Source organism: Diabrotica undecimpunctata, chromosome 1 (genome assembly GCF_040954645.1).
Source record: "Diabrotica undecimpunctata isolate CICGRU chromosome 1, icDiaUnde3, whole genome shotgun sequence".
Classification (NCBI taxonomy): Eukaryota; Metazoa; Arthropoda; class Insecta; order Coleoptera; family Chrysomelidae; genus Diabrotica; species Diabrotica undecimpunctata.
In genome coordinates, this window is record NC_092803.1 from 9,509,994 (window position 1) to 9,533,970 (window position 23,977).

The window sequence follows — 23,977 nt, forward strand, 5'->3', positions numbered from 1 at the left end:
AAATAAGATGAGATTTTGGTAAGGTATCTTCTTTAAGAACACCAATCAATAAATGAGCAATATACTTTCCTGAGGAATCAGTGGTTTCGTCTACAGATATGTAAAAATAATTATCTGCAATTTCTTCCTTAATATTAATTAACACCGACGAGTATAGCCCGTTCACATTATTTCTTCTTAGAGACCGATCACTTGGAACATTAAGTTTGCAATATTTTTTTAGAAACGAACTAAAATTTACATTTGCTAATTTTGAAAGCGGTATGTTTGCAGACACTAATGCGCGACACAAGTCTTCATTAAAAGTTTCTTGCTCATCTAATTTTTTTGAAGTAGATTGGAAACATTTAGCCATTGAAGTTTGATGTTTTCCTCCTATTTTTCCTTTTTTTGCAATGTGTGAAGCAGTTCTCACATGTTGGTCTATCTGAAATTTCTTCTCACATGCTATCTATAAATAAAAATAAAAACCTTTATTTTAACCCAACCTTTAAAATATAAAAATATACAAGGTGTTTTTGGTTAATCAAATAACTGGTTTGGAAAAAAAAACACTCGCTAAGTGTTTTAAATGCAGTATTAATCCACAAATTAGTTTTTGTTACTAACCATTAGTACATCATATAACTTATTTTAAAATTCAACAAAAGTTTTTTTTTTGTTAATTCAATTACAATAAAAATAATTGTGTTTTAGAATAGCTGACTTCATAAAAAAAAGTAAAGGTGAAAAATTTTTCTAAATACACACCATTGTATTGTACCATGGACAATTTTTTCTCACTAAAGGAAGCTATTTTTCATTTAAAAACAACCTACGAGTACTAAATTTCAAGTAAATACGTTTATTGGTTTTAAAGTTATTGTTGTTATTAACTAAAAGAATTTAATTTTTTTTAATTTTAACACCCTGTATCTCGAAAAGTAAATAAGTTTGACCCCTCATTAACTATATCGTTTTGTTCAATTTTTCGAGAAGTATCTACAGTCAAACGTTGTAAGTGTCATTTGGAAACACCCTGTATGTATGAAATATTAGATATTTAATAGAAAATATTAGATACTTACAATTTTGCCACAGACTGAACAGTAGATTTTTCCCATATCCATAGACAGCTCTTTATAAGGTTTAATCGAAGTTGAAGCACTGGTTGTTTTAGGCATTATAAAATCACAATCTTCCTTTTTGTTACGCACACGTGAGTAGATAAGGAAGCGGGGTCCTGAATCACTTTGGTAACCTGTCCATCAGGGTCTCCGATGCGAAGGTATCGATGCCATGATTTGACCTTGGGGGTGTACAAGAAGTACAAGAAGTGATCGACAATGACCAGAGGGTTGTAAGAACTGGTCGCTTATCGCTTGATCTCTTCTTCTTCTCTCCCGAAGAAGTGATCAACAATGACCAGAGGGTCGTAAGAACTAGTCGCTTATCTCTAGATCTCTTCTTCTCAGCCGAAGAATTGTCACCTACGTTACCTGTATGTTTTTACACTTGTCTCTTCTTTGTCTTACCTGTCCTGAAGAAGTAAAAGAATCGGTCGACAATGACCAGAGGGGGTGTCTTTGAGTGGAACGGACCACCTTGTATGTCGAGTGCAAAACTCATCGCTTATCGCTTCATCTCCTCTTCTTTTCGTTAAATTTGTACAGGGTGATCGAAAAAATAAATTTTGTATTGAGACTTGGAAATATTTTAGGTGTTGTTGCGTCAAAATTTTTTTTGTGTACGATGCTTAGATATATCTGTATAGCCTGCCTAGCCTAGCCTGCCTAGTCTTTACTTTTGAAACTTGTAGGAAAAGGAAAAATAACTATGTATCACATAAATGCTTTATTGTGTATATATATTTTAATGATATATATGTGGGTAGATGTAAATAAAACAATATTGGATTGATACTATAAATTTTATTTGTTTTGAAACAAGTTATTTATCTGATTAAAAATATACACTCTACTGTTATAATGTATATTTTTCTTAACCTGTCGATAATAGTCCCTCGTCACAGAATCCATGTAACTCGCTCTCACCAAGTTATCATGATGTGAAGAATGACCCCGTAATATTTGGGAATCGTACCGGTCCTTGTACCTGACCACTTCATTGGATACGATTCCATCCCTGATCTTCTGGAGGGATTCGCGGTTCTTTGGAATTACATGGTCTAAAGGCTGAAACATAAAAATAATTAATTAAGAAATATTTGTTTTACAAATACTACTACCTTTGTGTGTTATGATTTAGGCATGGTTTCGAAACAATACAAGTCAGGTAATATGGCTCCATGCATCTCTAAAGAAGTTTGACAAAAACAAAAGAATTTTTTACAGTTTTCACACCATAACGTTCCATACATTTTGATGATAGAAGTAGTAGGTTGGGTGTATGGTATTATTTTTCTTCTTGTATTCGATTGTAATTTTATAAATCTTTTTTGGTCGGTAAAAACTTTTTCCCATGACAATTTACTTTTCTAAAGAAAAAAAACAGCTTTAATTACCGATATATTTTTTAAGTTATATGTGAAATAACTTACCACACCATAGAGGACCCATTTTAATTTGTAGATTAATCGGTTAAAGAAAACCTGATGTACAAAAATAGAAAGATAATTTAAAAAACAAACTTTTATTTATTACCAAAATAATAAATAAAGAATAAGGAACTTTTTTACTATCAAACGTATTTAAGAATTATTTATCATTGAAACCCCATGGTAAAGTGTCAGTGCTTAAAAAATTAACCATTCTTTTATCATCATATGGACTAAGTGCAACTTTTCTTTGAGTTATTGTATAGACGTCATGTTTTTTGGAGACAATAGAATTTTGGGAAACCTCTACAATTGTTTTTTTAAATAAACTTTTATAATAATCTTCATAAGTTAGTTCCTTTAAAGCTGATTTCTTAATTCCTTTTGCTTTTTTAATTTCCTGATCCTGATTTAAAGTTTTTATCGTGTACATTTTTGAGCGCAATCCTATAAAATGTGTCATAATTTGACCTTTGTTTTCATCTTTCATCAAGCCCAATACTTTTTTATTCCTTAAGGGAATGTTATAGACATTATTTTCAGTGTACTCTGATGTGTCAAACTTATGAATATCCTCTTTAATATGAGCATATATATCATCAACAAAAAACTGATATATTAAACTATCTGTGTCCGTGTATAATAACTTGGCTTTATCTTGAAATTTTTTTTTAATATAATTATAATGGAAGTCATACAAAATTGTTTTCGAAATATCTAAAATACACATCCCAATGTAAATAGGTTTGTTAAAATTAATTTTCTGTTTTTGCATTTCAATTATTACCATATTTTCATCAAATATGGTACAACTATGAAAATTCGGTTGGGAAATGTAATAGTTAGCACCGTATGTACCACCCAGTTTGTTTACAATTTTTATATCCTTATATTTACGTACATTCTCTATACTTTTGCCATACGGAGCGTTTATAAAAAGTTTGAATAAATTTTTTTCAAATTCATTTTTGCTCTCCTTTCTCAATTCAATGTTTAAGTCAATATATTTCTTTAACCAAGGTGATTGTTTAAATTTTAGGCATCGATGAATCTTAGCAAGCTTCAGTCCCAAGCTAATAACTTGTTTTAAATACATATAATGAATAACATACTTCTTTTTATCATACAATGTCGTTAAGAGTTTTTTAATGGTAGAATTAGAAGTTGGTGGAGTTATGTGTTCTGGACACAATGGCAAATCTTTGTGTGAATTAAAAAGTTCTTTTGGATACTCAAGGTCCACTTCCAGCATGTATCCGTATTCACTATCATTGGGACAATTTAATATATTGTAATTGTAAATATCATTTAAGGGTATCCATTCAAATCCTCCATAAGGAAGGAAATAACTCATAGCTGAACCATATAGATTGTTCACATCAAAGTACATTGTATAAGAGGTCTCTTTACCAGGATTATATTTATCACCCATGTACTTATTGTTCGCTTCTGCATATCTGTTACTACATTGTGACACTCCTCCTCGTTTTGCTTTTTCAAAGAACAAAACCATTTCGATATCTGTTAAAAGCTCTAATTCTACATTTGTTACTTTTAACATGGCATCAAATGCTAACCCTGGTAAAGTAAAATAATGCAAACTATCTAAACCGTATGTTTTTAAACACATCAGTCTAAAGTTTTCAAAAATATCACTTAAAAGTAATACGTCAGTTTTTAAATATAATTCCGCGTACTCTTGCAAGTTTTTTATCTCAAACGTGTTCCAAACAGTGCATGCGTGTTGATAATCCTCATGAGTTATTCCTTCATTATTAATTTTACTAAAGAAACTATCAATAGGTGGCAAGCAAGTATCTTGCAACTTTTCCCAATTATCGAGGTATTCATATGGGAAAACACCTTTTCGTTTAACTAAATTAAATTTAAAATCATCTTCAAAGTACCTTCTCGTTATTTGTTTTTGATCATCATCTAGATTACAGGAAAGTTTATCTAATGAATCAGACATAAATCGAAACGAATCTATAAACCTAAAATTAATATTTGTATTTTGAATGTATTTGGTAAATGATATATACCTCTCTTTGTTTAGAGGAAGTAGTGATATATTACCTTTAACGTTATTATTAAGGCTTTTAATTAAAAAATGTGCGTCATAGCCAGAGAGATTATGAAATGCAATCGGAATTGTATGTGTATTTTGATAATTAGCATTACAAGATCTATGAGCAGCTCCTCGAAATTTTCCTGTAATATGACAATGATCTCTAACTTTATCCAATGGATCGACTATAGGTTTAGTGCAAATATGACAAACAAAACTCAAATTAAAATCATGTCTTTCTTTATCAGTTAATGGACCTAACTTGTTGAATTTTTGCAATAAATTTTCTCTAGTTATTCTCTTTGCTATCTTTTCAAGTTCTCTTACAAACCACACAAGACAGTCGTGACCGGTAAATGATTTATAGTATGATAAGGAATCATTATAAGAAGATTTAAAATAATAAGCTATACTAAAAGCTTCATGCTTTTGAGACAAATAAGTTTTTATATTAGGATCATTGTTATTGTCAATGCATTTTATAAGAATACTTTCTAGATCAGCATAAATAACAAAAGGAACAAGTTCTTTATGTTTAAAATTTTTAAATTTCATAATATTATTCTTTTCTGTTGGTAAAACCATCTTAACTGAATTTGAATTAATACAGTCCTCTAAATGATTTTGTAAGAGTGCATCATTACTAAAATGATTAAAACATCTTTCACAAAACCATTTTTTGTTTCTAACATTTTTAACTTGTTGATTTACTAATCTTGAAAAATTTTTAATATAAGCAAAATGAAATAGATCTTTTCTACACAAAGGACCATCATCCTCATCACTACTATTATTATTTGTACTATTATCTTGAGAATGAATTAAAAGTAAATTAATACGAGGAGAAAAACTAGTCTTACTTAATAGCAAAGGTAAAATTTCCTTTCCTGTTCCTTTTGTTGTAAAAACATTTATTGAAAGTTTATTTAAATTTTCAAATTTAGGGATATCTTTTATGTCAATGGGAAAACTGATATTATGATACTTTAATATCTTACTAAAATGAGGATAAGATGAGGTTCGTGTAACATTGATTTTAGCAGGATGTAACGCTGCAACAATTGACCAGAGAAAACAATAAGGATCAGAATTTTTAATGTTAATTACACTCTTTGTATTGCTTATATATTTAGGTAATTTAACATAGGTGGAAATACCACTCAGTATTGGATTATACCTATTTATATTAACTTTTAAATGTAGAATCTGTGATAGTGCCCAACCACTATCTCTTTCTTGAAATTCCTCAAATTTTTTTAAAATCACATTAATACAATTAATTTTATACCAATCCTTGAGGTCTGTATTTTGGTCAATTGTTACATTTTTGGTTGAAAAATGTTTAATAGAGGTTTCACCATTTTGTGGTTTGATAAAAACACCATATAAAATCAAATTAACTTTTAAAAGACACGACAACAAACTTTTTCTAATTTGAATTGAAAAACTCCTAAAAGCTTTTTCCAAAAATATTTTGGGTTCTTTATATTTTAAATTGACTATTAGCCCTGTTTTTATTCTACTATTAAAACAAGATTCCACATCCTGCCACAATAAACACCTTTTAAGAGTTTTTCTAGCATTTAGTCTGTTCTTAAAGTTTTCAAGATATGTTTTAAGAATAGTTAAATTTGCTTCTATACAGTGAAAATTTTTAACACAAGAAACCCTATTCTTTAAACATTTATTCAAAATAAAAATTTGTTTTTTCAAATATCTTATTACGTTTCGTAAATCAGATTTTCTCTTAATTAATCTACTTACCGATTCCATCTTCTCTACAATCTGGTTGGAAAGTTCATCGACTACTTGCTGACTCATTTTTTTTTTCACTAGTAACTGGTTCAACTTAACTTGGTAACTTTCGAATGCACAAACCAAATATTAGGATGCTCTCCAATTTATACTTATCCAGTAAAAAAAAAATCAATTGACGTATTTCTGTAACTTGTTATTCAACGTGATTATATTTTAGGATCAAAAAGTTTAAATTTATCAATAATTCTGCAAACTAGTTGTTATTAAACGTGATTGTATTTTTAGAGGTCAGAAAGATCAAATCTGATGCAGATAAGTTGTTATTCAATGTGACTGCATTTTTATGGGTCAAAAGATTAAATCTGACGCAAATAAGATGTTGTTCAACGTGACTGCATTTTTATGGGTCAAAAGGGTTAACTCTGATGTAAATAAGTTATTTGCAATGTATTAAAATTACAAAGTCAGGCAGATAAGCACATTTTATTTAGATAATGATAAATTAATTTTGGAATAATAAACGTTTTAATGATAAACATGTTTTGTACTATTTTCTGCATTGCAATAAAGATCAAATAGGTCAGTCAATTACGTTAATATATATTTTTTTATTCTTACTATTTAAATTCGGTTAATTTTAAATTGATCTATCAGTTAGTCAGTGAACAGTCAGTGAACTATCGAAATGGCCAATGTACCATGCCAGTTGGTTATTGTATCTGAGGATCCAATTAACCTACCAATAAAGGACGCCTTTGTAATTGTGAAGCAGTTATTTATGTAAGTATTTTACTTATTTTTGGTTGTTTTTCCATTTTCCTTTTTTGATTTGTTCTACATGATTTTATTTCGCTCTTACTGGTTTATTTTTTTTTATTATAAATATTTCATGGGATTATTATAAGTTTTTCGAATCGGTCTTTTTTTATTTTGTTTTCTTTGTTTGATTCATGCTGCTGTTGGTTCATTATATTTTTTCTATTAAAGGTATGGCGTAAAGGACGTTTCCCTTAAGGGAGACAGAATATTTGTCCATCTTACATACTCGCCGAATAACAAAACATTAAAAAAAAAATTTGGATACCTTCCATTAAGATACATGAGAGTTAAAGTGGAAAATGATAAAGAGTTCCAGGTGCTGGAAAACATATGTAAGAAATACCGTTTTAACCTCCTAGATGATGAGGTGGAGGAGTTTGAAAAGTACCAACAACAAAGACAGTTGGTGGGGACAAAAAGGCCATATCTTCCTCCCCCTCCCCCTCATTTTGGCCACTCGTCTAAGTATTCAAATCCAACTTCTCCACCTGCCACATCAAATGACGACGACGACGACGATCCTCAGCCATCCCCAACAAAAAAAAGAAAGGTGACGACGAAGACGACAACGACTCAAAACCAAGACATAGTGGATCTGGAAGAGCTGAACATGGAAGATTTTCTTAGTCAGAAATAGAAAAGTAAGTGATTTATTTTTGTGTTTCGATATAATTCTAAATTTTACTATTTTTGTTTCAGATGCTTTAGGGAAATAAAAGTATGTACATAATTATATCTTATTATTTTATTAAATAAACTAATTTTCTAATTATTATCTCTGTATTTTATTTCATTTACACCTTTTACTTGATTAAAAAATATTGATCAATCTTTTTGCGATATCGACCATTATTTATGTCGCTATCTTTGAAAATGGATAAGAATCCATAATTCTCTTTCCAGCATATTGAACATATTTTTTTTAAATCTTCAAAAGTCATATCTGTTCCGACGTGGTCATTGTAAATGTGTTTTAGGTTTAAATCGTCTTGTTTGAATACAATTAAAATATTTGCATTGTCTCTTATAAGGTGTTTAGGTATTTTTGCATAACTCTGACTCAAATAAAATGGATCCACCTGAGAATGACGAGACATGCTAAAGTATTCTCGAATAACATCTTGGTTGTCACAAGCAACATCATCAAAGATAAAAATTGAATTGGGCTTCGCTTCAGATGGGTGCATTATATCCGTACTTCCACTGTAAGTATAATATCCTATTCCTTTAATTGGTTCTAGCAAAGTTTCTAAATATTTGTACTTTGGTTGCATTAATGATTTTGAGTAAATATACACATTTTCAAATTTTAATCCATTAGCATGTTCCAATAGACTTATCATCACATTGGTCTTACCACAATTTGAAGGGCCAACTATAATACATCGAATAGTTGAAGGGAACAAAACTCCATGCTTTTTAAACTTATTCTCAATTGGTTCCAATAAATTATTCTCCACATCAAGCGTAGTCTTTTGTTTTACAAGCTTCATGTCTGGTATCAATTTGAAAATAAATGTCTTGTGTGTATCTATTAATAAAAGACTATTTTTAATTTTTATTTTTTTATTGTCAACACTTTCTACAATATTTATACCAATAATGAATATTAAATACATTGTTTAGAGCACATTGTAAATTTTCATTGTTATGTTGAAAACATGGATGTGATTTAAAAATATGATTCATAGTCTCATCGGAAAGTATATTAGGTTCATCTTGTACACAATCAATGCGATTTTCCATGAATTTTTCCAAATATTTTTTTGTTTCATGATTTCTTACCAATATTGTTTCGTCTAATACGTTGTCGTGTAAAAATTTTGAAATTTCTTCATATTTTAGATGAGTATCACAAAAATGCCAAGATTGCCAATTTAAACCATGGTTTTGAACACATTGTTGTTCGATACATTTTATATATGACTTATTTATCATTGCTTCTGTTACTGGTAAAACAACCATTCGGTGTATAATGTTTTCTGTAGTAGGATCTAAAATAGCAATTTCCCTACAAAGAAATACATCTTCCCCAGGAAAAGAGAAACCTTGGATATCCACAATGAACATGTTTTCACTCTCTCGATATTCTCTAACAACAAACAAAATCTTGCAAGTGGAACGTCTTTTACATATTTTTCTATCCCCTCTTTATTATATTGCGTCACTTTTATCTATCCATGAGTTGTGAGAACTATCAAAACCTAACCACTTGACAAAAATTTTATTTTTCTTTCTCTTTAATACCTTTTCAACTAAATAACTGTCTTTATGTTTAACTTTTTGTAACTGGTCCTTATAAAATCCCCCAAGAATTTCTTCACCTTTATAGTCTTTTAAATAATATGTAATAGGGTTTCCCAGTTTTATTTTATAAACAGTGAAAATTTCATTAGACCAATTTGGATTGTATTTTTTGTCAAAAACTCCTCGATGTTTTGAAATGCGTACATGATCACCAATATGAAATTTTTGACTTTCCAAATCGACAATTTTAATGTGATTGTATACGGTGTTTAACAATAGTTTTTCATGCTTCTTCTTAACATCCACTGGTTTCATTCCTATTGTTCTGTGAACTTTATTGTTGTATTCATTAACAACTTGTTGTAAAATATTAATCCATTTGTAGGTACCGTTGAAACTAAACTGTTTCCAAATCATTGATTTAATCGTGCGAATAACTCGCTCAGCAATCGCAGCCTTTTTCTCACTGTATACATTGTAATGATTAATATTATATTTTTTCATCAATTTTTTCATATGTGGATTAAAAAATTCAGTTCCCATATCTGTTTGAAGATTATTTGGTTTTTGCTGTTTAAACACATACTCCATACATTTGGCTACTTCAACACCTGATTTATTTTTTAGTGGTAAAGCCCATAAAAATTTTGAAAAACAATTTATTACAACCAAAATATATTTGAAATTTCTGTTTGTATTTGAATATTTTTGCATATCAATCAAGTCGGCTTGGAACAAATCATTAAGAGATTTTATAATAATTCTTCGTCTTTTAAAGTTAATTCTTGCAGGTTTGTGTAACTCATTAACGATATCTCTTTTAACATACATGATATTTATTCTATAATGTTTGCCTCTTTTAGTTCTTCAATAATTGAATTTATTTCATTTGTATGTCCTGTATGGCCAGCTAGCTGTGAAGATAGTAATAAACGTAATCGCTCTACAAGTTCATTTGGATCATCCCAGTGGACGTAATCGATTTTATTGTTGTTTACTTTCATAACCAATCCTTTACCTTCTGTTATTGGTGCAATTATTTTTTTATATTTTTCTAATCTACTACCATCTATCTGTTTACTTGATCTGTAATGCCTTCTGTGAGCATTCGTCGCTACAACTATCTTTTTATAGTTATTCTCATCTTCATCTGTAAAACTAGCTGGATATTTCTTAAACAAAAGCTCATATAAACCTGGTGTTCCTCTGTACCTTTTCTTTTTTAAAAGAATATCAGCACCATCTAAATCTATTTCAGAATTCCCAATCAGTAGCTTTTCAGATGTTTCATCAAATCGAATTCCATATTTATGATCAAATTCTTTGTTTAGAACATCAGCGTGCATATTTGTAATATATTTCCTAGGCAATGGATCATATTGATCCCAGTAGTCTACACGCGCCTGGTTAGCAATATCTTCAAATCGATTTTCAGAGTGTTTATCATTTTTAATCTGTTCTTTTATATCATCCACTTCAATGTTGTCCAATATCGATTGTTTGATTTCACTTGTTTCAAAGTCAGTAGTTTCATTATCGTCATCATCGTTTTTAATGTACCTTAAAGGTTCATCGTTTTTTGTTTCATTTTCTGGACTGGAATTTTGTGAACTATTTAACTTGTTCTCGATATTTTTCAAGTGTTTTGTAATTGGATTAAATAAATCTTCTTGGATTATTTGTCCTTGTTTTAATTGTCTTAATTTACTTTGGATGTTTCTACGTTTAGTTATAAGTTGTCTTTTCAAATCTTTATTCATCGTAAAATGTAGGTATTCGCTTAACTTCTGAACAGGTCTTGAACAGGTCTCGAACAGGTCTTGAACAGGTCTTGAACAGGTCTAGAACAGGTCTTGAACAGGTCTTGAACAGGTCTTGAACAGGTCTTGAACAGGTCTTGAACAGGTCTTGAACAGGTCTTGAACAGCTTTGAACAGGTCTTGAACAGGTCTAGAACAGGTCTCGAACAGGTCTTGAACAGGTCTTGAACAGGTCTTGAACAGGTCTTGAACAGGTCTAGAACAGGTCTTGAACAGGTCTTGAACAGCTTTGAACAGGTCTTGAACAGGTCTTGAACAGCTTTGAACAGGTCTTGAACAGGTCTAGAACAGGTCTCGAACAGGTCTTGAACAGGTCTTGAACAGGTCTTGAACAGGTCTTGAACAGGTCTAGAACAGGTCTTGAACAGGTCTTGAACAGGTCTCGAACAGGTCTTGAACAGGTCTTGAACAGGTCTTGAACAGCTTTGAACAGGTCTTGAACAGGTCTAGAACAGGTCTCGAACAGGTCTTGAACAGGTCTTGAACAGGTCTTGAACAGGTCTTGAACAGGTCTAGAACAGGTCTTGAACAGGTCTTGAACAGGTCTTGAACAGGTCTTGAACAGGTCTTGAACAGCTTTGAACAGGTCTTGAACAGGTCTAGAACAGGTCTCGAACAGGTCTTGAACAGGTCTTGAACAGGTCTTGAACAGGTCTTGAACAGGTCTAGAACAGGTCTTGAACAGGTCTTGAACAGGTCTCGAACAGGTCTTGAACAGGTCTTGAACAGGTCTTGAACAGCTTTGAACAGGTCTTGAACAGGTCCTGATCAGCTTTGAACAGGTCTTGAACAGGTCTCGAACAGGTCTTGAACAGGTCTTGAACAGGTCTCGAACAGGTCTTGAACAGGTCTTGAACAGGTCCTGATCAGCTTTGAACAGGTCTTGAACAGGTCTCGAACAGGTCTTGAACAGCTTTCAGATTTGGTACTAGTCTAGCCCCCAATTAGACACTTATGTCAACAAGGTTATGAAAATATTTATTGTGTACAGGGTGTTAAATAAGAGTAAACTTTTTTTTTTTAACTTTTTATTTATACTTAAAAACCCAAAGTACAGATTTGCTTCATTAGATGAACTACAGTTAAAACATTTGAACTACATTGGTTAGAGGATTATATTTAACAATACGGTCATGTATAATTATACAATAAGCAGTTGTGTTAGCTGGTATATTCTTATTAGTTTCTATTTCTATTCTCATATCGACACTTCCTGATTTAATTGATTCATTTTGTCTGCTGCAATCAATAACAAATATCGGAGCAACAGCACAGAATTGTAACATAGTAAGGCATGGATCTCCTATGGATTTGTAATAGTACGACGGTTGAAATTGTGCATACATTTCATATGCAAGGGCATAATGTCTTTTACTAAAGTTCAAGTTCAAATTGTCATACGGGTACATTTCAGAATTTAGAAATAGCTTTAAGTTTGTAAGATTACAGTGATCAAAATAGCTGTTCTCTTCTTTTATTGCATTCTTTTTGGCAGTTTGTAATGCAAACAAAACAAATCGTGGTCTCTCCAATAGACTGGTAGTTTTTACATTCCAGTTAAATTTCATTGTCTGAGGCAGTAGAGGAATTTCATGATATTCCCAGCTTCTATATGCAAGCTCCAAACTGGACCCATTTTCAATAAATTTATATAAACGTAACTTTTCTGAATCGGACACTTGAATATGAGGCATTTTCCATATTAATTTAAATATTTCCACTTTTGGTTTCAGTTCAGTTTCTACTGTAGACATTACTGCATTTAAATCAGTTGAACTTCTTATCAATACGAGTTCTTGGCGTATGTTAATAAGAATTTTTGTAAAATCTTCAAAAAATCCAAGTACAAGTTTGAGTGGAATACAAACATTAAAATTTCCTGCTTTATCAGCAACTGTTGGTGTGTCATTAATACTCCAACCTATACAGTTGTATCGATTAGATTCAGTTTGTGTGAACGAAGCATAGTTTTTCATTGTCGTTGTTATACCTAAATTTCTCACTCTATCTATTACACAGCCTTCAATTTCATATCGTATTTCATCAAATAAATGCATCAAACCATTATTAATAAAGCGCAAAGTATTGCTTTCTTTCCCATCATTCGTTAAACGTCCTTCAATATACAGATAACTCTCAGAAGGTAGGGTGTATATATCTTGAGTCTGAATTGGTATTCTTATTTCATCACAATGATTAAAAGTTGCATTGGCATAGGGTAAATGACTGTGCATTTCTCGACTCACAACTGAATTGTCAACCAATACACGATCTCCAATATTTAAAATGTTAAAACTCATATTCACTCTTCTTACAAGTACACCTCAAGAAAATCCCAAGTATTCTAGTATTAATAAAAAACTTTATTCTACACCAAGTATTTCTTTTCTTTTTCCCTGTCACTGTCGTAGTTGTTGTGTTTTATTTTAAATCCTAGTGAGGTTAAAAAGACTTTGTTTTCTGTTGTCAACGGTTTGAGAGTCTGCTTGTCACTAATGTTTTTATCAACACTCTTAATATTATATACACTGTCCACACCTGGATTAAATTTGCTACAGTTGTAAATTAAAACCATTATTTATACTTTTTTTAAATGTAGTCTTAACGTAATAACTTCTCGTGTGAAATTAACAAGATTACCGTCCTGGTCAACTATTTTAATGAAAATTTCATTCGAGTAAATCTTCTTTAGCTGCTTTTGCTTCGTTAATAGTTTTAACGATAGCTGATGTACCCCCAGCAATAGTGCCCAATGCGCTCAACCCAGCAAATATCGGTATTAGAGGTAATATACCCCCAGTTTTTGGAACTTGGATTACTCGACCACGTGGTTTTTTAATGTTTTTGTAGGATTTCACAATTCGTAATGCTTGTTGAATAGCTTCCCTTAACGTTCTTGGTTTGCTTTCCAATAGTTTCTTTCTAATGTCTCGAATTACTCTCAATAAACTAAATGACTTTTGCTTTGAAATTTTTCTTTTAGAAGATGAGGAGGAGGATGTGACCTTTCTTTTAGTGGTGTTTCTTGTCTTTTTCTTATTACCAACCATCTTGACTGTTTCCAACCAACTACCCATAATACACACAACAACAAGTCTTTTATCTCATTAAAAAAACGACAATAGAAAATGTAGCATATATTAATTATTATTAATTACATAAAAAATTTTTAAAATTACTGTCTTCGAACGTGGTTGATTCCTTCGATTGGAAATGGTAGCGGTCTCCTTCCCAATGGGTAATCGGCATCTCTATGGGGTTCTAAATGGTTAAGCCTCCCTAGTTGTTGTGCTTGAACACCCTCATCTCTTTGCCGATACCTACTAAATTCTCTCGTGAAGAGTCTTGTCCTGGCATTGTCTCTTTGCTTACCATGGAATTCAACAACACAACTCTTAACTCCCATTTCACTGTTATCTTTACTTTTTTTCTCTGTTGAACTGTTAACACACAGCTTATTAACAACGATACAGATCAGACTGAATTAGTTATTGGTATATGTGCGTATATATATAGTATCTACATATTTTTTCATTATATTTTTTAATTTAATACAATTTACTTATTATATCTTAACTTTTTTCTTAACTGGATCATCATCATCCTCATCTTCATTGTTTATGTCTCGTTTTCTTTTTTGGGTATTGTTTAATAAGTAATTTAAGTTGATTTTTGCTTTTTTGACACCAACTACATTGTCATCAATTATTTTTCGTTTTTCTCTTCTTTTGGAAAGAAGGTCATCATCATCATCAACAAAATCATCTGTAATGTCCACATCCATATTATTTTCTAATTGTTTTGCTCTTTTATGATTTAAAAGCTTTTGTTGTATTTTTTGTTTATTTTTTTTTACATTTTGTTTGCGTTTACTTGATTTGGAAATAGTTAATCCTTGGAGTAATAAAGTACAATGGTCTATATTTTCAGTTAGTTTTTCTAAATTATTTTTAGCTTTGTTCAATTCTTTATTACAACTTTTTGTTACAGCTTTATATTTAGTAGAACCTAGACCCATACCTAATTTCACTTTTGCTTTCATTGCACCAGCTACACCAAGTGCTGCCAATTTTTCGGAAAATGCTGTATTTTTCGATCGAAACTGTTCAAGAGCTTTTTCACCTAGAATCTTATCAGCCTTATGTCGTTCGGATAGATCTTTATTTTGAGAATATGCAATATCATGTTCACGACACGCCTCGTCTAATCCATTTATTCCCCTATCTCCTCGTGCTAGTCGTTTCTGTAATTTGGTGCCGGGTCCACAAAACCTATAACCTCCAGGGATGTGCATTTCGAAAGGTAATTTATTAATGACAGCGTTTAACATATTGGTAGCGTACTCGTAGACGATTTACAAATTAATACATAGTTATTCTAAATATAGGTCTTTATATATTTTTTCTCTTCTTCAGACAACTGACCTCACATTTCACCAAACATACTACTTGGTATATTTTTAGCACCAGATCTGGATCTCAAATATTCTATGTAGTCACAGTTTATACAATTCCTATTAGATATTTCAGTCTCCCCACCACACTTTGGACATTTATACTTTACTGGTACAGGCATACTTATTTTTGGATAAATAGATGACTTGGGTTATTTTTGTCACCACCAAATTGTCTAAATATACTTTTTAAGTAACAATTTACACAAAGTGTATTTGGAATCTCAGTTTCACCACCACACTTTGTACATTTATATGTCACAGGTACAGGCATATTCAAAGGGCAAAATAAAAATGAGCTTTATGTTATATTTACAGCTATTTTATTATTCTAATTTTTTATCATGCGATTACATTATTTTTGCGGTCTCTGTCTCTTTACATACATTCTACTAGGTATATTTTTAGCACCACTCTCTTCCTTGTACACCTCTTCCAATTCACAATTTATACACAGGTCATTTCGTTCTTCAGTGTCACCCCCACACTTTGGACATTTATGTTTCACAGGAACAGGCATATTTATTGTTCTCACTCACAATTTATTTGTTGTTGTCGTTGATTCTCTGAAAAATGGGATAAACTCTTTCTACAAAGGCACAATCGGGACTAAATTTTTTGTGATCTTCGATTATATTGTCATTTGATTCCCATTTGTAAATCTCTACGCCACACTTGAAACACTTTACTATATCTTCCACTTGGAGAAAGTAAAATCCACAAGCAGCTAACTCTATTTCAGATTTATTCCCCTTCCAATTGTTAAAAGTTGAGAGCCTTGAATAAAACTCGTCTAGCATGTACACCTCAAGACACATCTTGATTACTGACAAAATTTTGCTGGATACATTTATTTAAAATAAATAACTTGTTTCAAAACAAATAAAATTTATAGTATCAATCCAATATTGTTTTATTTACATCTACCCACATATATATCATTAAAATATATATACACAATAAAGCATTTATGTGATACATAGTTATTTTTCCTTTTCCTACAAGTTTCAAAAGTAAAGACTAGGCAGGCTAGGCTAGGCAGGCTATACAGATATATCTAAGCATCGTACACAAAAAAAATTTTGACGCAACAACACCTAAAATATTTCCAAGTCTCAATACAAAATTTATTTTTTCGATCACCCTGTACAAATTTAACGAAAAGAAGAGGAGATGAAGCGATAAGCGATGAGTTTTGCACTCGACATACAAGGTGGTCCGTTCCACTCAAAGACACCCCCTCTGGTCATTGTCGACCGATTCTTTTACTTCTTCAGGACAGGTAAGACAAAGAAGAGACAAGTGTAAAAACATACAGGTAACGTAGGTGACAATTCTTCGGCTGAGAAGAAGAGATCTAGAGATAAGCGACTAGTTCTTACGACCCTCTGGTCATTGTTGATCACTTCTTCGGGAGAGAAGAAGAAGAGATCAAGCGATAAGCGACCAGTTCTTACAACCCTCTGGTCATTGTCGATCACTTCTTGTACTTCTTGTACACCCCCAAGGTCAAATCATGGCATCGATACCTTCGCATCGGAGACCCTGATGGACAGGTTACCAAAGTGATTCAGGACCCCGCTTCCTTATCTACTCACGTGTGTTTACGCTTTGAATATCAAAACAAAAATGATTTACAAATCTGAGCATCAAATTAGAAATGTTTAGGTACCTAATTCAATAAACTGGGAGATTTTGGAAAATCCCTAAATTAGGAACAAAACTATTAGCCGTTTACCTGCTGTTAAGATACAATAAATTGTAGATAGATTTGGGGATTAGATCATAAAATGCAAATGAGCGAACCCTTAGCGATTATCCAATAACTGAATGCCTCAGTGACCGAGACTTTCTAAGAATGTTGAGGGCTACTTAAATTGATCTTCTTTGAAATTGTAAATGTTTTGTACCTGTAGAGATTACGTACTTAGATCATTTCTTAATTAAAATGACTACAAAATTTTATACAAGAATTGAAATAAATTGGTATGTTTAAAAATTTTCAAATACAGTATAAAAATCTGAATTTTTATGCACTTTATGCAAACTTTTATACAAATATGCCAAAATATGAAATATTTTCATAAAATATGCACAATATGCAAAATATGCAATATGCATATTTGCCGAAGTCTAGTAATTACCCAAGTCTTGCCCTACTATTATGAGAATATAGGTACGTGACTTTCTGCGATTAAAGCTTTTACCTGAATCAATTTCTTAACCCTGTACTGCCCAATTTTAACTGCAAAAAATAATTTCTACTGTTATATACTTCCAGGACAGGATTAAATTAAAACATTTTTGAAGACTCTTTTTTTAATTCTTTATTTCCTTTGTTAGGGTTTGTGAAAGTCCACAAAGCAATTAGAATTAGGCGTAAAGCAAAAATTTACATTACATGTTTCACATATTACTTTTAGCATGCCTAGGCATCCCGGTTTCTTGCAACGATCGCGCTTTTCTGAAAATGTATTCCGTCTATTCCGTCTTTCCGTATGTTTTTCTCCGGTAGAGAGGCGATATGCCTTTTTTTTCCTTTTCTGCTCTATTATGGATAGACTGGGCCTTTCACTCTTCTTGAGCCTCTTTTTCCCCTTTTGACAAAGACAAGCGGCAATAGATAGATGCTTTGAAATCTAAAATACTTAGTTTATCGTTTTTTCTTATACGAAGTAACTGGGTGTCTAAATAACCAAGCATTTAAAACTGCTAAATCAAATATATGGAACACAATATGGAAGTACCACTTTTTAGAACGAATCCTAGTTCAATATGAAAGCCATCAACGAGTCCATAAGTCCACTCCGCCCATACTTTTATTGTAAAAAGTTACAATGTTAGGACATTCCACAAGAATGGTTTCTTTCTGTGCTTTGTCCCATCTTTCATCTTGACTTGTAGGATACGTGCCTACAAACGAACTCGGTAAATGCACAGGCTTGTTGTCGTACCATTTAACTGCTCTAAGGTTTATTCCTTCTTTCTTGTAGACAAGTTCTTCGAAACCCTCTCTTCCTTTCTTTTTCATCTCTTTGTCATTAGAGAAATTACATCCTTTCAATCTGTTAGAACGCACCGTACCTACACAGGGAATACCCAACTTGTTCAGTTCAATTTGCAATTGCATACTTGTCAACCAATTATCAAAGTATGGTAAGCATTTCTTGGAATTATTGTGTCCAATCGAAGAACCACATTTTCGCTGACTCCAATATTTCGTAAATATTCTCGATGCTCTTCTTTACCAGTACACAGTTTAAAATTATATACAATTCCGTTGGTATCGCATAGGAGAAACTTTTTATAGCCCCCCTTTTTTGGTTTGTTTTTTATATAAATTTTTAGACTATACTTTCCTTCGAAAGGATTAACTTGTTTATCCACTGATAGCATTCAAATTTTCCGAAAATTTGCTATAACTGGTTCTAAGAGCAATTTGATTTTGTATAACTTATCTTCAGGAATTAAGGATCAAAAATCAAAAGATAATAATTAAATTCGGGAATCAAGGATCAAAAATACTATTGGCGTTTGCGGATGACGTGGACATAATTGCACAATCCACCAGAGATATCCACCAGAGAATCCACCAAGAAAGTAACGTGTCCATTTTTATTACAAAATGTCAAGTAGTTTAGGAGATAATGCATAAAAAAATTTTTATTTTGTAACTTCAAAGGGCTGTAACTTTTTTTGTGTACACTTTTGTACTAAGGTAAGTTGGATTCAATCAATTTAGTTTTGTCCCCATAATGCGTGATTTAATTTGTGACATACCTTTTTGAAACACCGTGTATAATAGGAAATATCTAAAAAATACGGCACACTAACATAACTGTAAATCCAATATTTGTATTGATGCAAACTACAAACAGCACCTGTGCCTCGAGGGATTCGAACAAAAATATGGCAGAAATATTCATTTTAAATTGTTATCGTAAACATTTTTATTTTTTATAGTACTATTTGCATATGGATGCATTAAATTTTGCGATAAAAAATTTTAGTACACTTTTCTAACATAATCCGTCTATTCTATAACGTAATCGGTCTATCATTCTTCAAGTTTCGCTCCTTTTGAAGATTGGAATAAATTCAATGATTTATTGATTAATTTTGAAATAACGCTGATAAAAATAACAACAAAATACCTTGAAATAAAGAGAAAACAATTTTTAAACAAAGCATAATACAGGGTGTTTCAAAAAAAGGTAACCCCGTCTCTAGGGTAGCTAAAAAACTGAAAAATAATTGGGGTTTACTTAGTAAAAAATTTTTGTAACGCCATCCGTTTTCAAGATACAGGGCGTTGAAGAAAAAAAAATTTACGCATTTTTTACGATTTTGCCAAAACTACTGGCAACATTGTAATGAAATTTTATACGAATAGTTTTGGAAGCTGATACATCCCATGAATTTGTTTTTATATCTGATTCTTATAGAGGGCGCTACTTACACGGATCGTACTAAGTATTAGTCAATATAACTTTTTTAAGAGTATAATTATTAATCAAAATTTCAAGTAAACTTAAACATCATTCAATTGTACACGAAAAAGGTACTCTTGGTAAAACTCGATACTGTGTACCGTTTTCGGAATATTTTGATTTGAAAATTATGAAGTAATAATTGATGCTGTTATAATAAAATAGTTAGTAATTAAACAAAACTCACCAGAAGAAAATTAAATTAATGACTAAGAACATAAAATAAAATTCAATTACAGTAAGTGTTCAAAATGCCCTCCGTTTTCGCGAATACACAAGTCTATTCTTTTTTCTAAAGATTCCATTAACCTTCTAAACGGTAGGGGATCAGCTATGATGTCATTAAATTGACGTTGAATTCTTTCTTCCAACTCTTGGCGTGAATTTACCTCTGTAGCATAGACTTTTTCCTTAATATACGACCAAACTGCGTAGTCCAACCAAAGGGTTAAAATCGCATGACCGAGGAGGCCAATGAATCGGAGCTTCTCCACCTCTACCAATCCATCGATTCGGAAAATGATTACTCAACCAACTACGACACCTTCTATCAAAGTGTGGTGGAGCTCCATCGTGCATAAAAAATAAAGATCTTCGCTCGTTTAGCGTTAAATCTTCTAATAGAATATGATAACCTATTAATTTGTTACCTAAAGTTGCTGCCCAAACATTAACTTTAAATGAGTGTTGGTAATGTGATACCCTTTTGACTTTGACTCGTGGATTCTCATCACACCAGTAGTGTGCATTATGGGAGTTAAACATACCTTGTCGCGTAAAAGTGGCCTCGTCCGTAAAAAGAATGCATTTTAAAAATTTTGGATTGTGGGCTGTCCTTTGTTGCAATGTTTCACAAAAATCCACTCTAACCGGTAGATCATCTGGCAAGAGCTCTTGGACTTGTCTGTAATGATAAGGATGTAATTGCTGTTCTTTCAGTATCTGCCAAGTACTTGAAGAAGTATTTGTTTGTCTTGCTATATTCCTTATGCTAACTGTTGGATCTTGATCAAGTAAATTTAAAATATTATTTTCTTTATTAATTGTTCTTGTTGTTCTTGGTCTACCAGAATTTATTTTATTTGGTCTCACATTCCCAGTTTCCCGACAACGTCGTTCAATGGCTCTAAATGTTTTTTTACTTGGTAAGTTTCTTCTAGGAAACTTTTCTGCATAACGTGTTACAGCTGCACTAGAACATCCTAAACATTCGCCTAAGGTTAATAACATGTCAGTGTATTCAACATTTGAGTACATTTTGATTTGATTTTACAAATAACAAGGTTTCAAAACTCTAATTATTGTTGATTTATCGTCATAACAATCAATAAATGTCAGATTTCCATGTTTTCCAAAATTTTTTACTAAGCAAACCCCAATTATTTTTCAGTTTTTTAGCTACCCTAGAGACGGGGTTACCTTTTTTTGAAACACCCTGTATAACCTTAAAATATAAATTTTGAGAGTAAATCTTAATATTTTGATGTTCTTACCTCACAAATTCACGAACAACAAATATTACCATTCGCACAGAATAAACGTTCATAACCAAAAGTCCTTACTTATTTATTCTTTAAACAATTTAAAAAATCAATATTTCCAACTTCTTATGGGAGAAATACACGTAAAACAGATTTGTTTGGAAAGGTTTTTAAAATTCCCGCCCATTGTGACGCCAGAGCTTAGTTAGTCCATTATAAGATAGCCACATGCCGCTGCACATTGCTATTTGCTAGTTTTGGAACGGGGGTGGTTATTTTAGTGTCTTGGTACCACCCATAAGTGGTAGGTATTCCCCTTTCCGTTATCTGAGGAGGCGTCCAATAGGCGATTAGTACACCCACTATAGTATTAATAAAGAAAACTTTCATTAAAATATACATAAAGCTTTGTTAGTACCAAGGAAGTTAATGAATGAATGTAATGAAGGAAGTAATGCAAACTCAATGATAAATCTGATTTTCGTACTGAACAGATCAGTAAAATGATTTCAACATGATATATCGATATGCACGCATTGATTACCAAACAGCTTATGACTCGGTACAGAGAAGAAAATCTGTTTTGAGCCTTAAGAAAAATAAAACTTTATCGCTGGCAATATTAGTAGGAAACACTTAAAGGTATTCATTATTAATTTATGATAACCGGACTGATGCTTATACGTAACTAATTAAATCAAGATACAATTCACTTGAGCATCAAAAACTCCATCGTCGATTCCATCAAATACATTCGCCCTCCCTGCGTATGACAGCCCGAAATCTGCCGAAATATTGACACGCAAACAAAGTGGTTCCACTTGAACACTGACCTCTCTCCCAACGTTTTTCAAACAAACAATTAACACAGTATCCACATCCGAGAGAGCAGCGCACGCATCCAGACGAAAACTCCAGTTTCCAGAGTTGTCTCCCGCATTTCATCATTCAGTCGGTGTCCCGCCGCCGTTCAAGATTGGTTGCTGCACTTCCAGGCGCTCTGATCGGGACCGCTTGCGATTCGACGACGAAATAAACTCTCGCGGTTTTTTAAAGTGGGTTTTAATTAATTTGGTTGTGTGTAATTGGGAGCTGTGACAACTACTGAAAGGTTCTTACTATTGGTTATACTTTATTGTAAAGTTGAAAAAATGTCTTAACTTTCACTTGTTTTTGTTTTGTACTTAAAAGAAAACCTTGTTTAAAAGTTTAAAACTTCTCATTAATTCAGTAACTGCTTTTATATGTGTCAAAATTGATTATAAAATGACATTTAACCGCATAAAAATGTTACTTAACATTACAGCAATTACACTGTCAATAAAACATAGTTTAACAGAAAATCAACTACTTTTAACTATATTGCAAAATTGTTTAGCAAAATGACATTTTACCAAATTAGCATGTCATATTACTATACAGTAATCATACCATCGATAAAGCAAAAGTTGACAGAAAATTGTTTATTTAAGTATTGCAAAAATTGTCATCTTATTAATACTTATTAGTAGACAAAATTATAGGAAAGCCAGAAAAAAAAGACAAATTAGGTCCACATTTGTTTTGTGTTTGTTCTGCTTTTCTAAAGAATTTTATAAATGAGTAAAATTACCATTGGTAAAAAAATTAACATTCTAAAAATATTAAATTAGTGAAAATATACCAACATAATACTTACAAGAAACTAGAATTGAGTTAACAATTTTTCAGGAACGTTAACATCTTCATCTTCTCATAGTGCATCAACTGAATAGCGCTTCACTGATTTGTTTCTAATATCTTCTTCTTAGTCGTTAACCTGATGCAGGTATCGTGATATCATGAAGCTATTAACTAAATTTCCCAATGTTCCTCCACGTTTTTCTATCTTCTGCCATTCTAGCACATTCTGACAATGGAGCGCCAATGGTAGCAACAATATGGTCCGTGTATCGTGTGGGAGATCTACCTCTAATATGTGACACACTAAGTTTTTATGTTAACACTTCTTGCTGTTAAAAATACCTATATTCCTTTTAGCACATTCTTAAGTAGGTCATCAATAAAACTTCAAAGCTCATTTGCCGGTCAAATCATATTTGAGATCTCGCAAGTTAGCTGGGATCTGATCGGGATCCCTGTTGATCTCTATGTAGCTCTATAATAAACGTTTTGTAATGAAAATACACAGAACATTGTTGAACTTTCACAACAAAACTCTTTCTCAATAATAGATCATCTACATACTTTAAATACTCCTTTGTTTATAGCAAATAAGTGACTTCCTAGGTAATACAACAGTCAACATATTTTATATTTTAGTCAA

General features: G+C 31.9%; 2 protein-coding genes across 4 annotated transcripts in view; one reads left to right on the forward strand and one right to left on the reverse strand.

Moving 5' to 3' along the window:
* The window catches only part of LOC140444533 (cytochrome b5 reductase 4), a 595,617-nt gene that overhangs the window by 119,402 nt on the left and 452,238 nt on the right, over nt 1-23,977 (forward strand). For 2 of the 3 annotated variants that reach the window (XM_072536297.1, XM_072536295.1), the window contains exon 1: nt 22,640-22,783. The exons of the other annotated variant lie outside the window; for it this stretch is intronic. The gene's annotated coding sequence lies outside the window, so the exon portion shown is untranslated. Of the gene's footprint in view, nt 1-22,639; nt 22,784-23,977 lie in introns of those variants that run through there. 3 annotated transcript variants of the gene reach the window in all.
* LOC140437655 (uncharacterized) lies at nt 1,944-6,484 on the reverse strand. Its single transcript, XM_072527291.1, has 2 exons — nt 2,228-6,484; nt 1,944-2,174 (listed from the first exon to the last, which is right to left on the reverse strand). The coding sequence occupies exon 1, from the start codon at nt 6,423-6,425 to the stop codon at nt 2,697-2,699; it is 3,729 nt and encodes a 1,242-aa protein (XP_072383392.1). The 5' UTR covers nt 6,426-6,484; the 3' UTR covers nt 1,944-2,174; nt 2,228-2,696.